This window comes from Schistosoma haematobium, chromosome 3, assembly GCF_000699445.3.
Source record: "Schistosoma haematobium chromosome 3, whole genome shotgun sequence".
In the NCBI taxonomy this organism is placed as follows: Eukaryota; Metazoa; Platyhelminthes; class Trematoda; order Strigeidida; family Schistosomatidae; genus Schistosoma; species Schistosoma haematobium.
In genome coordinates this window covers 11,164,127-11,178,896 of record NC_067198.1, presented here as the reverse complement: position 1 = coordinate 11,178,896, position 14,770 = coordinate 11,164,127, and the positions used below count along the sequence as shown (strand labels likewise).

Below are 14,770 nucleotides of genomic sequence, written 5' to 3'. Positions count from 1 at the left end.
ACCTATCAGTCTCACGTGTGAACGCTTAAACTCTAGACCACTGAGCTGGTCGGCAACCAACGGTATTAATGTCTAACTTCAACTAATCCACGAAATTAAGCAACACATCTACCATTGTCTTCAGTGAGTTGCTATCTCAAAATAGATCCGGTTGAACTCCACTGTTCACGGCTAATCATAAGGAAATACCTCTTGAAGACCATTAATTTAACTCATGATCTCAACTATTAAAATTACTATAATATCCACAAAATCACCTCTGACATTAATTGATTATTGCATAACCTCATCCGGGTAAAATAAATTCCATTTGTTTCATGTTATTACTTTTAGTCGGATTACTATGGTTGATCTAAATTTATTTCGGGAAAGGAATTCACTGTAAACTATCTATTTAGTTGTTATGTGAGAAAATCTTTATTATAATATTCATTTAATTCGAGTAGTGATCGTTGACGACAATTTTCATTCAAGATAAATGACATTGTTTATCTGTTCTACTAGAACTGTAGTATAAATGTTAAATTTAACATTATAGTTAAGTAGAAATTATTGAATGAAACAGTGAAGCTCAATTTAAATGGATGCGCACTGCTGAGGAGTCCCACAATAGGACGAAACGGACGTCCAGTGCTTCCAGGTTTTCCATGGTGGTCTAGCTTCAACTGACTCATGATCATAACCATTGAAATTATTACAATCTCCACAAAAACCCATCGGAAATATATACGTCTATAGAACAATAAATTAATTCATGACTCTTATTATCATCTTTATATTCCTTCTTTACCTCTTGATTATTACGTAACTTCATCGAATAATAAAGGTCTCAAATCAATTAATGATGTAATCTTTTCTATCCTTCTATAGACATTTGTTTTCCACAATAACTATAATTACGAAGGTACTACTTAATTAAGTAATTTCGTCAAAATGAAATAATTTTCTTCGCAGAAATGTTTATGAGTAAATGAAAAAAGTAGGACTTCTGGATATTCAATAATGAAAATTCATTTAAAATTCATAATCTGTTCATAAATAACTCATTTATTTCTTTATTTATATCACAAGGGCGATTTCGTGAATAATTTTTTAAATAGTTAAGATCATGAGTCAATTGAAGCTAGACTACTACGGAAAACCTGGAAGCACTGAACGGCCGTTTCGTCCTTTTGTGTGATTCCTCAGCAGTGCGCATGACGGTCTAGCTTCACTTGACTCATAATCTCAACTATTAAAATTTTCCTTTATTTCTTTGTTTGTTTGTATTTATTGGTTGTGTTTCTATGAGTAGATTAAATTAAAGTGTAAACAAAGATGGATGGTAGCTAGCAGTGCAAATCAGAAAGTGAGTTTTGTCTTATTTGGGACATATCAGTTGGATGTATCTGCTAATAAAAGGCTGATCAATTGCATCTCCTAAACATCAATCGGAAGATTCAAACAAACAGTATAAAAATGAATTAAAGTGTATTCATTGTTAATAGATAATAAATTACAATCTGACAAAATTTGTCACACAAATTATGATTGAAGCTAGACCACCATGGAAAACCTGGAAGTACTGGATGGTCGTTTTCCAAGGTTTTCCACGATGGTGTAGCTCCAAATGACTCACGAATTCAACCATAAACCTACTAAAATCTCCACAAAACCCCTTTTGATAATATAAATCATGGTCAAAATGTGTTGTTGTTGTTGTTTTTACTATGGATTGCTATACACTAAACAATTCCTAAATCTTTCTTCATCACTATATAATATTCTGAGTTCTTTTTCATTTGAATCAGAGTAATAGTATAAATTTATTATATTCCATAAAGAATCTTTATTAGTTATTGACATCTTTTATGAACCAAACCAAAATAGAAGTGGAACCTTCTATTATTAACACTGATGATTATAAATACTCACAATCATAAAGGTTACCCATCCATAAGATTGTCTCTATGATTACAGACAAGGTTATTAAACAAATCATTTTTTATTTTAAGAAACCACCTAAAATGAAGAATAGTGATATGATAGTGATCTAAACCAAAAACAAAACGTGATTACATTGGCTAAAATCATGAGTCAATTGAAGCTAGACCACCATGAGAAACCTGGAAGCACTGAACGGGACTCCTCAGCAGTACTCACCAACGACCTCGCTCCCTGCGAGATTCGAACCCATGACATACCCGTTTCGCGCGCGAGCACTTAACCACTAGACCACTGAGCCGGCATCCACCGGTGTTAATGTCTAACTTCAACCAATCCACGAAGTTGCGCCACCGTACACCATTGTCATCAGTGAGTTGATATCTCATAACCGACCTGGTTGAACTTGATTAGATAGATTACATAATAAATGTAGAAGATAAGTAATGAATAAAGTATGCGAGATTTTAACAAATCGAAAACAGTACATAGAAATATAGACAATTGTTTCAAAGTAGACTCAAATAACTTTTCGGGCGAAGGGAGGGTACTTAAAAGTACCGGTTGTTATAACAGTGAAAAATTGTAATTTATTTCCATATAGTAGTAGATTTGAATGTTTTAATAATGTACTTAGTTCAACAAAACACTTAAATGAAACTACATTTGATCTATGTATAGTTGTAATTTAAAAACAATTGAAATATTTGAAAAAGATCACTTCTATTGAATATTTTCAATGAATAACGTATTATAGGTTGAAGCAAAAGATAATCAGTATAGATCTGAGTGTGGACGATAACAATAGGATATAAGATCCAAAATAGGATGAATTCTGCATCATGGATTACAATGTAAGGAATAATGTCTGTTTATTAGTATGCGGTTGTACAGACTGTTGAGTTTAGATTGATATCATTAATGGATCAATGTTGAACCATCAGTGAAAACTTGGAAGCATTAAACGACCGTTATGTCTTAGAATGAGACACCTCAACAGTGCGAATCCATGATCCCGCATCAAAAAAACACTCGAACTCAGTATCTTCAACCTCATGTGCAAACACTTAACCTCTAGACCATTCAGCTTTAACTAATCCGCAATACTGCACGTCCATTTTTCATTGTCTTCGGTGGGTAACTATCTCATACTCGTCACGTATTAATTGAGTAGTGCCATACTAAGACAAAACAGCCGTCCAATACTTCCAGATTTTCAATGATGACCTAACATTGATCAATTCATAATCATAAATAACCTGTTTAATTTAAAAATAGCATATCTTTTAGATTATAACCATTTATTGAATTAAAATATACAATCATTTATTGTCTTTCAAATAGTTCAGACAAGAATTTTCTTTCAGTTGTCTCTAATTTAAATAAAGTATCCATTACTATTACTATTACTATTATTATTATTATTATTATTATTACTATTACTATTACAATTATTATAATTAAATTGAATATACTGCTATCCATCTGATTAGACCATTTGTTATCTATCAAAATTAGAAAATATACATGAATATTGAACCAAAAATCAACTTCAGTGTAACATGATCCAGTTCAGTGTTTCATGTTTATTTTTCCTTCTACAGAAAAGTAAAAAAAGACTTTACAATAAGAAATCATAACTAAAAGAAAAACGAATGTAGAATGTGGCTAGCAATAGAATCCAGGACGTGCGTTTCATCCTATTTGGGACGACTTAAGAAGATTCAAGTAAAACAATACCGAGTGAATTAAACTTCATCGCATTGCACAAGCAAGTGGCTATCAGGACTTAGTAGATAAGTGGATAATGTGATGGCGCTTGAGACGAACGGTACTGGGTTCGAGTCCCAGGGTGAACATCAACTCAGATGCAGGTATATCCAGCTGATGAGTACCAAATAGAACGAAATGGTGCGTGTCCTAGATTACACTGCTAGCCACTATCCATATTTGCTTATAATGCTTGTAAATTAAGGCAATATCGAAGCAATACACACAGGATGCACATATGCCAATAAGAGACTGATCAAGTGCATTCCTAAACATTATTGGGAAGATTCAAGTAAAGCAATACCGAATGAATTAAAAGAAAAACGGTTAAAAAATAAGTGTGAATTAGATTTGCGATAGTAGTTGGCTAATAATAATGATAATCTATAATGTTCGCTTCATCCTATCTCTAAGGCTCATCAATTGAATCAATCTATATCAAAGTAATAATAATACCCATATTATGAGTTAAACTACAGTCGAAGTTTCTACAACAGTCAAAATAATCATCGACTTGTTTAACTGAATCTTATTTATTCTTAATTTCAATAGTCTGTAAACTTTTTTTTGAAATCATGAACCGATTGATGTCATACCACCATTGAAAACCTGGAAGCACTGGAAGGCCGTTTTGTTCTATTATGGGACTCCTCAAATCCGTTGAATACGCCAGTGACTATATGGACTCATTACCTCGGAGCATGAAGCCTTTGAATTTGAAGTGAATAGTACTAGGTTCGAGTCTTAGTACGGATAACAACATCAGGATTCATGTAAATAATGTGAAACTTGCATCTTTGATTCGATTGCCAGTCATATACCAAATATTACTGAACAAATTCTTGTAACTAAAGGTCATATATAGAAGCAGTTCACTTTGAATGCATGTATTATAATCGAGACTGATTAATCCCAGTTTTCATCATAAAAACAGGAAATTTCAAACCATACTAAGTCCATGTACAGATGCCGTATGTAATACATTTAAAAATATCTATATTCATACAGAATAAGGGTAATATTTTCAGAGCTATTGTCTGATTACTACTATCGGAAACCTGGAAGTACTGAACGGCCGTTTCGTCCTAGTAATGGGCTCCTCAGTAGTACGCGCCCACGATCCCACTCGCGTGATTCAAACCCAGGACTTGTTGGTTTTGCGCGCGAACACTTAACCTCTAGACCACTCAACTGGCGGGCATCCAACAGAGTTAATACCTAACTCCAACAAATTCAAGAAATTGAGCCACCTTACATTAGATGTTATTAAATGAAGGATAGTCAAAAATCACTTTACATGATGAAAATTTATGTATAATTAGTTATAATTATCCATCTACTTTACTCGAATTTTGTTATTAATGAAATAATATCCATATTTTTTAATCAAATGGAAGATTTGTTTAAGATTATCTATCGTCAAAGTTAACTATATTCCTCGATAACATTTGAAGATGTCTTCGAATTACCATCAATCGAATGTGGTCAAAAAATTTAATTAATAGATTTAAACTTGATTATTCAATAGTGACATATAATTGCCATATAAACATTAAGAACATGAAGTTCAGCAAAGGCATCAATAGTGTTCTCATCGCCAAAACACCCCGAGATCAGCAATTGCATCCTATATGAAGCTACTGGTAAACACTAAGCAATAACGCTAAAACAAACTAGGTAGAGGTACAATGTATCCTGTTTAAAAATGATGGTTATGTTAATTCCAGACTCTATTGAAAATTTATCTCAAGTTTAATTACTTAAGATAACTGTCAGAATTGTATGAAAGCATTCCATTCATTCGAAGCTAAAAATGTCTAATTAATGAAAACCTCTAAAAGTTTTTAATTGACTCAATCATAGGGACAAAATTAGCTCAATCGGAGCTTCACATTATTATCATTCAGCTAACTTCTTTGAGGACACCATTGATAAGAACAATAGTCGAAGAATTAGTCACACTTCTGGATTTTTCATCTTTAATTTTATACTACTTACGAGTAGACTTTCAGCAGATGTAAAACAAACATCTAATTGATTAGTCAATAGATATCCTACTATATTTTCAAAAGATAGAACTCGATTATTTCGGTTTATATAAATATACCATGTGCTGTTATTCCATTATGTGTCAGAATGATTAGTGGGGAAATATGTATATTCCGAAAGTGGAACAAAACTAACATATTCTCTAATGATGATGAATTAATATTCTCAGAATATTAATAGTTGAATTTATGAGTCGATCTAAACTAGACCATCGTTGAAAACCTGGGAGCATTGCATGGCCAATTCATCCTTGTATAAGACTCCTCAGCATTGTGCATCGACTCGGAATATTTTATTTATGACAAAAGTATAAGATCACTTCCTTATAAATCGTTACAATCAATGAAATTTATTGACTGCATATTTGATATCATTAGATTTCACCTTCTTTTACATATCTATATTATTTTCACAAGTTTATTCAGCATCCAAATTGTAATTTAACCATCACTGATAGTATTATTTACATATCAATAGATCTTGAAATAAAAGTTTATAAGGAAGTTAGTTAAAATCTGAAGTACAATTGTTGCTCAGTAACAGTACAACTCACCATTATATACAGGACATTATTTGCAAGTGTTTGTATATAACCACCTTTGATATAAGTACTGTTTACTACTACAAGAAACAACTGAGTTCTCCTTTTTAAGACTGATTAACAATGAAATACTTTATTTCTATGTTTGATAACGTAATCTAAAACAGTCTTGTCTGTCCAATTATAAATTCTGTTGTACTTATATTGGTGAGAATAAGGTATTAAGATGTTATTTAGTAGTTCAAGTGAAATTCTTTCACTAAGAAAGCAATTAAATTTTATCATCTATCACTTTTATACAAATATTTGAATATTTTCGTCATAGACAATTAAAAGTAATTATCGACGCAAAGATGATGGAGGTTTGTTACTCAGGTGGTATTTCGTTCTCTGAGCTGGATGGAATCCAACTGACTTTAGTGAATTCGCGATATTGTGCAACAGTCTTCAATTGCCGGTGGTGGATGACTGTTTCATTCTCAATATTGAAGAACTCCAGTAATTACGACTTCTATGTGGAGTTTTGCTCCACGAGCTGAATAATTTGGTTGTGGAGCTTTCATTGATCTTCTGAACAACGTCATCAGCACAAGCTTCAAATAGTAGTGAAATTACTTGAATTTCTCCATGTGTGACTCACAGCTTGTCTTATCGACCTCGATCTTGATTGGTTATTGTTGACCTTTAACCTGTTATTGTTTACTTCTTCATTTTGATTGTATCTCCTGTTGATTTGATTATTGGTCCTATATTTTTCCATGATTTTTTGATTGGTCGATAGATTGGATCGATTTTGATGTTTGTTGATTGCTGATTGACCTGAGTGCCAAGCTTCTGAAAATTCTCTAGTGCTTTTAGTATACTCTCTATCCAAGATGCCAACATTTTTCCAGTCGGATTTGCGTCCACATTTGTCAACATTAATTAATATAAACGAAGATAAGTCATGGTGTTTGACAGCTAGTTTATGCTCATACATGTGGAGATGAAGGTGGCATCCACTTTGTCTGATATAGCGATTTTTTCCCAATCGGAACAGTTTGTTTTGTAGATAATGTTTGGCCTTTCTCCTTGTGTCATTTCGTCCTTTGGTTTGCATAAGGTTGATTGAAGTGAGCTTTTAGGTTTGTGTGTTACACTTATTCCAAATGCCTTCAATAATCGTGGTGTAATTTCTGATGTCTTTTATATATGGAAGGATGACCCTCTTTTTCTTATTTTTATACTTGATTTCGTTTTTGTTGATGAGCTGGATTGATATTTCTTAATAAATTTGCATGAGTATTCGTTACTCTGAAGGATAGTTACTAGACACTTTTTTCATTCTTTGGTGCTGCATTTGTGCTGTAGTGGGTTCTCGCCCTGTTGAATAAAGTTTGTACGCAGTCGATTTTATGAATAATTAGACTGTTTCTGAATTCGATCTGTATAGGTTGGCTTATTGATTTGAATACCCATAACATTATCCCAGAATTGTATAGGAGATTTAATCGAATGATTGAATGAATTCACTAAATATTTCAAAAATCTTGTCATTTCTCTGGACAAATTGTAGAACCCAGGACGTGCGTTTCGTCTTATTTAGGACTCGTCAGCTAGATGTATCTGCATCTTAGAGTTGATGTTCACTAAAGGACTCTAGCATTTAAAAATATCACATGTAAATCGTGAATATTAAATTAAGATTCAAAATTATCTTTCAAATATTATATAGAGAAATTTGACTAATTAAAGAATAAAAGATAAAAGGAATTTCACTAAATATAAGAACATTGACAAAAAATAACAAGTGAAAACAAAAGAAAAAAAAGAGTCGATCAAGTTTCTTTCATTTTTGTTATTCTCGGTTATTTCACTTGTTATTTTTTTCCTTTTATTCTGAATTCGTTTTAGAAACAAAACAACCTGTTCTCATTGTTTCCCTACATGTGTATGTGTATTATGTGTATAGGTATATATGTGTATGTGTGTGTGTGCATTTGCAAGAGACTCACACACACACATACACATATAAGTATCAATGATGTCATACATTGAATATTGTCAATAAATAACTACTAACTTATAAATTTTTTTTAGAGAAAAACAACTTGAAACTATTACAATGTTTATTTAACACAGATCAGTCAGTCAGTAACAACGTAGAACTTCGTACGTACGTACGTACGTACATCAGTTCAAGTTGCCACACCACATTAGCACAGAGATGCAGTTGTCGACTCAAATTCCGTGGTGGTAGATGTAGTAAGAGTATAAGCAGTAATCAGAAAGATTAGGGCTTGAAGATGTTATTCAAGGAGTATAATCCAGTGAAACAAACTTGGAAAGAGGAAAAAAAGACAAGGAAAGTTCAGGAGATTAGAACTTGGGAGAACACAAAGAGTGGATGCACCTGCGCCATTGAAAAACGATTTTGAGCCATATCATTCAGAGTCACTAACTAACGGTTACCAACCAGATAGTCTACACCTACCAATATGGCTCAGTCTACTTGTCAGTGACTTCATGGACTTGTGCCATTTTTTAGTCTGGCCGCCCCTAGCTTTCTTCCAATCTACTCCTATACCACGTCGAGGCAGTCAGTGGTTGGGCATACGTAACGCGTGTCCCAGCCATTTCAACTGATGAAGTTTCACTACTTCATCAATTGGTTTGCCATACTTACCTAGTACCCGTTTCCTAACAACTGCGTTACTTACTCGATGGTCCCAAGATATACGAACAACGTTTCGAAGACACCTATGATCAAATACTAGTAACCTACGAATATCCTCTACTCTTACCGGCCATGTTTCACTGCCATAAAGTAGGACAAAACGAACTGCTGCGCAGTAAACACGTCCTTTGGTTGATAGACGGATATCTCGCCTACGCCATAAATGACGCAAGTTTGCAAAAGCTAGTCGAGCCTTCTGTATCCGTGCTGAGATTTCGTCACACACTAAACCACAAGGGCTGATGAGACTTCCAAGATAAGTGAAGCGGTCGACACGCTCCACTACTTCATTCACTATCATTAGTTCGGGTGTCGATGCAACTCAATCCTGAAGCAATATTTTGCATTTAAAGGGAGAGAATCGCATCCCAAACATGCTTGCATGTCATTATATGTATATGATAATTGAATTCATGAGTTAATTGAAGCTAGACTACCATGAAAAACGTGAAAGCACTGGATGGCCGTTTCGTCCTAGTATAAGATTCCTCAATAGTGCATATTACACAAGTTAAAATGATTTTTTGTTAAGTATCTCCATTATCTACTTTTATATCTCACAATCATAAAATAAATGTAATAGAATACTTGAGAAATATAAAACTCACACTCTTACATATACATTAAACTAATGTAAAATGTAATAAATTTTGGGTGGTTTGAAAAAGTAGATTTTTTAATGCTTTGTATGTGGAGAGAAACGCTAATAAATAAGGACCCTGTTTATGTTATAAGAAGTTAATTAATTGAATCACTTATCAGTTGCAGTCTTAAACCTCAATGGGAAGATACAAGCAAAACAATATCAAGTGAATGTAAATTAATTCACCCCATTGCACAAGCAAGTGGCTATCAGGACACAGTAGCTGAGTGGATAACGTGATGGCGTTTGAAGCGAATGGTACTGGGTTCGAGTCCCAGAGTGAACGTCAACTCATGCAGGTACATCCAGCTGGTGAGTCCCAAATAGGACGAAACGCGCGTCCTAGATTCCACTGCTAGCCACTATCCATGTTTGCTTAATTGAATCACTGTTTAAATTACAATTTTCAAGAGTATACTCACATACATACACACACACTGTATTACTTGACTAACTTTCACGCCTTAACGCCTAACCAGATTTCATTTTTGGATAAATTATTAGTGAAAACAAAATGAAGTCATTTAGTATCATTCATTTTCTTGTATAAAATCTTAATCATTGTTTTGTTTTTGGATAACAGTCAATTCTCCTGTTTATATACTGAAGAAAATATCTACTTAGATAAATTTAAACTACTTTTTCTTCATGAAACAAATTACAATTAAATGAAAGAAAGTCTGTTATATTTAGAGCGTAGATTCCTAATATACCACGTATAACTTGAGCATTCGAACTCTAGAACCCTCCCGCAAATGAGAAGACAGAAGACAAGTAAATAAGATACTATTCCAAACACTGTCAATTATGGTACAAAACTCTCAGATATTTATAGTTTTTAGTAACAATGAAATCATCATTATAATCCTGCAATCCACATACAGGGGGTTATTAGCATTTGTCCAATAGGGAAGCTAGACGTAGGGACTCTGGAATATTCTTCCAAAAGATGGTTGGATGGAATATCTTCGGTTCTTTCTGAGCTTCTTAGAACTTCCTCAAGTTCACCTGTGGGTCGTCCTTACAGTGTCATTTTCTCTTGGAGTTTTTTCTCTCCACCTACCTCTCTCCAACCGAATGAAATGCAAGCAATTTTTTGAAAAACTAACAACTGAAATTATGCTTCTTGAAAGAAATACGGGTGGAACTCTGTTCTTTTCTGCCCACAATTTTATTTAATAGTGATCGTTAAATTACTGTAGAAATACATTTGCTTTTAAATAGAATGGTTAATAATGGAATCCAGAATGCACGTTTTATCCTATATGGAACCTATTGGCTGGATATATCTGTATCCATATTGATATCCATATTAGAGACTTGAATCCTGCACCTCTCAATTCAAGTGTCAGTGAATTATGCCCTAAATCAATAGGTTCAGATAGCAGCAAATTTATTCAACAGGTACGAAACGAACAAAGACTGATCAAAATTCAGTCCTAAATATTACCAATGGAATAACCAAAATCGTCCATTTGTCAAAATGATAATTTTCTTCAAAGCATCTAGAAGTAGGCTGGGATATTCATTGTCTTGAATGTTTATTTGTTAACCAAAAAATAAGCCCATAATCACCTTATTTCCGTTAAATGTTTCAGCGCTGAACAGTTTTATTTACTGAATATCTATTCATAGGGTCAGTTGATTATCGATGTTGCCATCCAAAATTTATTCCTTTAGGATTCAGACGTTTCTCTTTGTAATCAATCTCGTGAATGTAACCACCCCGAAAAGTTGACTAATTCCATAAAATCTATTTGACGTCTCATAAGCAATTCAACAAATTAGATAGTTCAAGAATACTATGTTTAAATTTTTCAAGTATAGTCAGTCTATATTGCTTATAAATTGTCTACATTAATTGAATAAACTTGAATGCTTTTTACAAATAAAATTGACAGAAAACCCTGTACCTACGTTTTGTGCTAGTTAAAGAAGAGTATCTGCCATCTCAGAGGAAATGATTTATTTATTTATTTGAACACAAATATTGGTACAAAAAGGGACCGAATGCATACGCGCCACATAAGCCACTTGATTTGTGTGTGGGTTGTAATACTACCCGGGTGCCCAAAACAAAGCAGGTGGTTTTCTTTGGGGGGGCCAATCCTCAAACCTTTGACCTACAGGTGTAATCCACAAGGCAGTGGAGCTGGTGACCAATAATTGGTTCATAAGTCGTTTATTCCTTCGAAATCCTGGAGCCCATGTGCACCATTGGTTTGGAATGAGTATTTTCCAACCCCCCTAGGCAGATCCTCCGTGTCCACCAACCTGGTTAAAGCACCGAACATTCGCTTACCTTTCTTTTCAATTTCGTAAACAACACGGCTGCGAGAAGGCAGTGAGTAGGACTTCCCTGGTAGTGGCTGCATACGCATGGCCACGCGAGAACATTTGGAAAAATTTAAATCTGTTCCGTCCAGACATTACCATTGAGAAATCCAAACCATGAATAACCTCGTGCAGAACACTGATTGATCCCTTGAGTATACAGTAAAGTCGTGTTTGCCTAGACTTTAGTGTAGACTGAATCTTGTCTTTTGAACTCCAAAGTATTCACTCATCTAAACGATTCAATACTGTATATAACAAATTTTTAAATATTTCAGGATTTCGATGACCATTTTTAAATATTCCTTTGATCAACTAGTGTTATTACTAAATCACTAATTTTCTAATTAATGATTACTCTGTTTTGTTGTTTTATTTTTCATGTATTTTTCAGATTCATATCAACTAATGAATACGTTTACATTACAAAAATCATCTTTTGTTATTTTAACAACTTTCTATTTATCACTACCATGGATAATATCCATAGTGAATACGTTGCCAACAACAAATAATAACGATCCAAATATTTTGTATCGTTTAACACCATCATCATCATCAGCAGCAGCAGGAGCAGCAGCATCATTATCACATCAAAATGGAGGAGGAGAAAGAATTTATCTACCGGAAGAACTTCTTGCACAACTATCAAGTGAACCATATATCAATTCATTGTATTTACCAAAACGTGCTGCTTACATGGATTTACCATGGGGTAAACGTGCTTTAGCTAAACGTGCAGCTTATATTGATTTACCATGGGGTTAATTGTGAAATTGACTTACCATTTATATCCAATTACATACATATATACTTTAATAATGCATACTAAAATATTCATTGAGAACAATCTATCCATCAGTCATTATAACTAATCATTGATAGACTAAAGGTGAAATGTGAGATTATTGGAAAATTAAAACTGTCGTTTTAAAAATCGATATTTCATAATTTGTTTGTTCTATGAAAACTTTATACTTTCAACAGCAACAAAAAAGAATCTACTGAAACAATCTTTCCTAGTGTTCATTTTAAACAATGAATTAGTTCTTCAATCAAATAATTATTATGTCCTTTATCTGCCTTTTTGTTCAAGAGTTCTGACATGGAATTAATATTTTTTTAATCAGAAAGGGGGTTTTGTGGAGACTGTAGTCATTTAATAGTTGAATTCATGAGCTGATTAAAGTTAGACCACTATAGAAAACCTGGAAGCACCGAACGGCCATGCTTACTAGTGATTGATTTCAAGAGGTAGTTCCTGAAGTTCTAGTGAGAAGCCGTGACCAGTGGAGTTTAACGAGGTCTGTTATGAGGCAGTTATTCACTGAAGACAATGGTGGATGGTGATGCAAGTTCGTGGATTGGTTGAAGTTAGACATTAACACCAATGGGTGCCGACCAGCTCAGTGGTCTAGATGTTAAGCATTCTTCAGTTTCCACTTGTAATCGATCTGGAATAACTTCGTATATATTCTTAGGTTAATCTTTGATGTAGAAATACATGAAATTTCATTCGCGAAATCCAAAGACAATTCACGAAGTATACTAGAATCGATTTACTGTAAACATATTAAAGTCAACAGATCACAAATTTAGCAATCAGGTCACTTAATGGAAGATAATGTGAAGAGCGTCATTTAAACATACATCCTAGAGTATATACAAATCACTGACTGACTGTATTTATAGCCAATAAAAGAATATATAAAAATGGATGATAAACATGTACATTGTCATCCGCATATAAGCCTATACATAGGTGTCTAGACGTCTACATTATAATAAAGTGATTAGTGGGAATACACAGATATTTATTTATTTGTAACAGGATAGTTTGTATGTGTACATAGTTCAAAGGGCTTCCTACATAGTCACGGTAGAAATAGCTTAGTAATAACATCCAAGGTGTGAAGTCTGGTGACCTAGAATTAAATTCCACAATGATCATCAGCTTCCTTAAGATTTTAGATAAACCTCATTGAAGTAGATTTAGTAGCATAAAGCCTAGGTCCACAGTTTTCTAATGACTAGTTTAAACTATCATACATAATTATGTTGATCCTAGATCAGATACTAATAGATTTTGGTCCTTTGGTAATGAAATACTCAAATACAAAATAAAATGAATTTATCGTAATAGTTATTTCATACTGAGGTCTGGTATAGTTTGAGTAACACATAAATTATATATATACTTCTGATCACATCGCGTCAATATTTTATGATGCAACACCACAACCAACAAAATTGATCATGATCAAACAACCGATATTGCCAACAGCTTCCATACTGTAGTTATGTTGACTTCAGTCAACAATTGTGTGATTGTTTTCCAATCATTTCTTATGACTAGAAATGACAGCATATTTCCTGAGTAGTAGTTTTACTTGCCGAGATAGCGATCAAAATTACTGAAATATTCCCAAATTACCCTCATTTATTAGTAGTAACGTTGCGAACATCTTTAAAACAGTGCTTATGTAATAATATACCACTAGGAAATTCTTTTAGTAGGTTGAATTTAATTCATATATGGTCGTTTTCTCGTACAGAAATCTTTAAATGTTCACAAACGAATCTGTAGATTCTATCTTTGTACCCACCAAAAAGGAAGATACTTTTAGTTGTTATGGTGTTTTGAGCTTATTTTCAGTTCTTTTCCAAAGTAGTCGATGTGCTTCAGAATATCTTCAGTCTATAACAAGTGCTAAATTCTCTGTTGAATCATTTCTGGATGAAAATCACCAATCAGTTGAGGAAAGGCATATATAGTAACTGTTTGCTATAAGAG

At 33.5% G+C, this 14,770-nt stretch overlaps 1 protein-coding gene across 2 annotated transcripts in view; it reads left to right on the top strand.

Annotated features, from left to right (window-relative positions):
• Nucleotides 1-13,060, top strand: part of MS3_00004994 (uncharacterized protein) — a 35,750-nt gene extending 22,690 nt beyond the window's left edge. Inside the window, exons 2-3 of one of the 2 annotated variants that reach the window (XM_051212998.1) lie at nucleotides 9,762-9,954; nucleotides 12,371-13,060. In XM_051212998.1, the coding sequence (XP_051068931.1) occupies nucleotides 9,882-9,954; nucleotides 12,371-12,744 (447 nt within the window). In that variant the 5' untranslated portion in view covers nucleotides 9,762-9,881 and the 3' untranslated portion in view covers nucleotides 12,745-13,060. The remainder of the gene's footprint in view (nucleotides 1-9,761; nucleotides 9,955-12,370) is intronic. The other variant, XM_051212997.1, reaches the window with a different exon arrangement.
• Nucleotides 13,061-14,770: the final 1,710 nt, after the last annotated feature.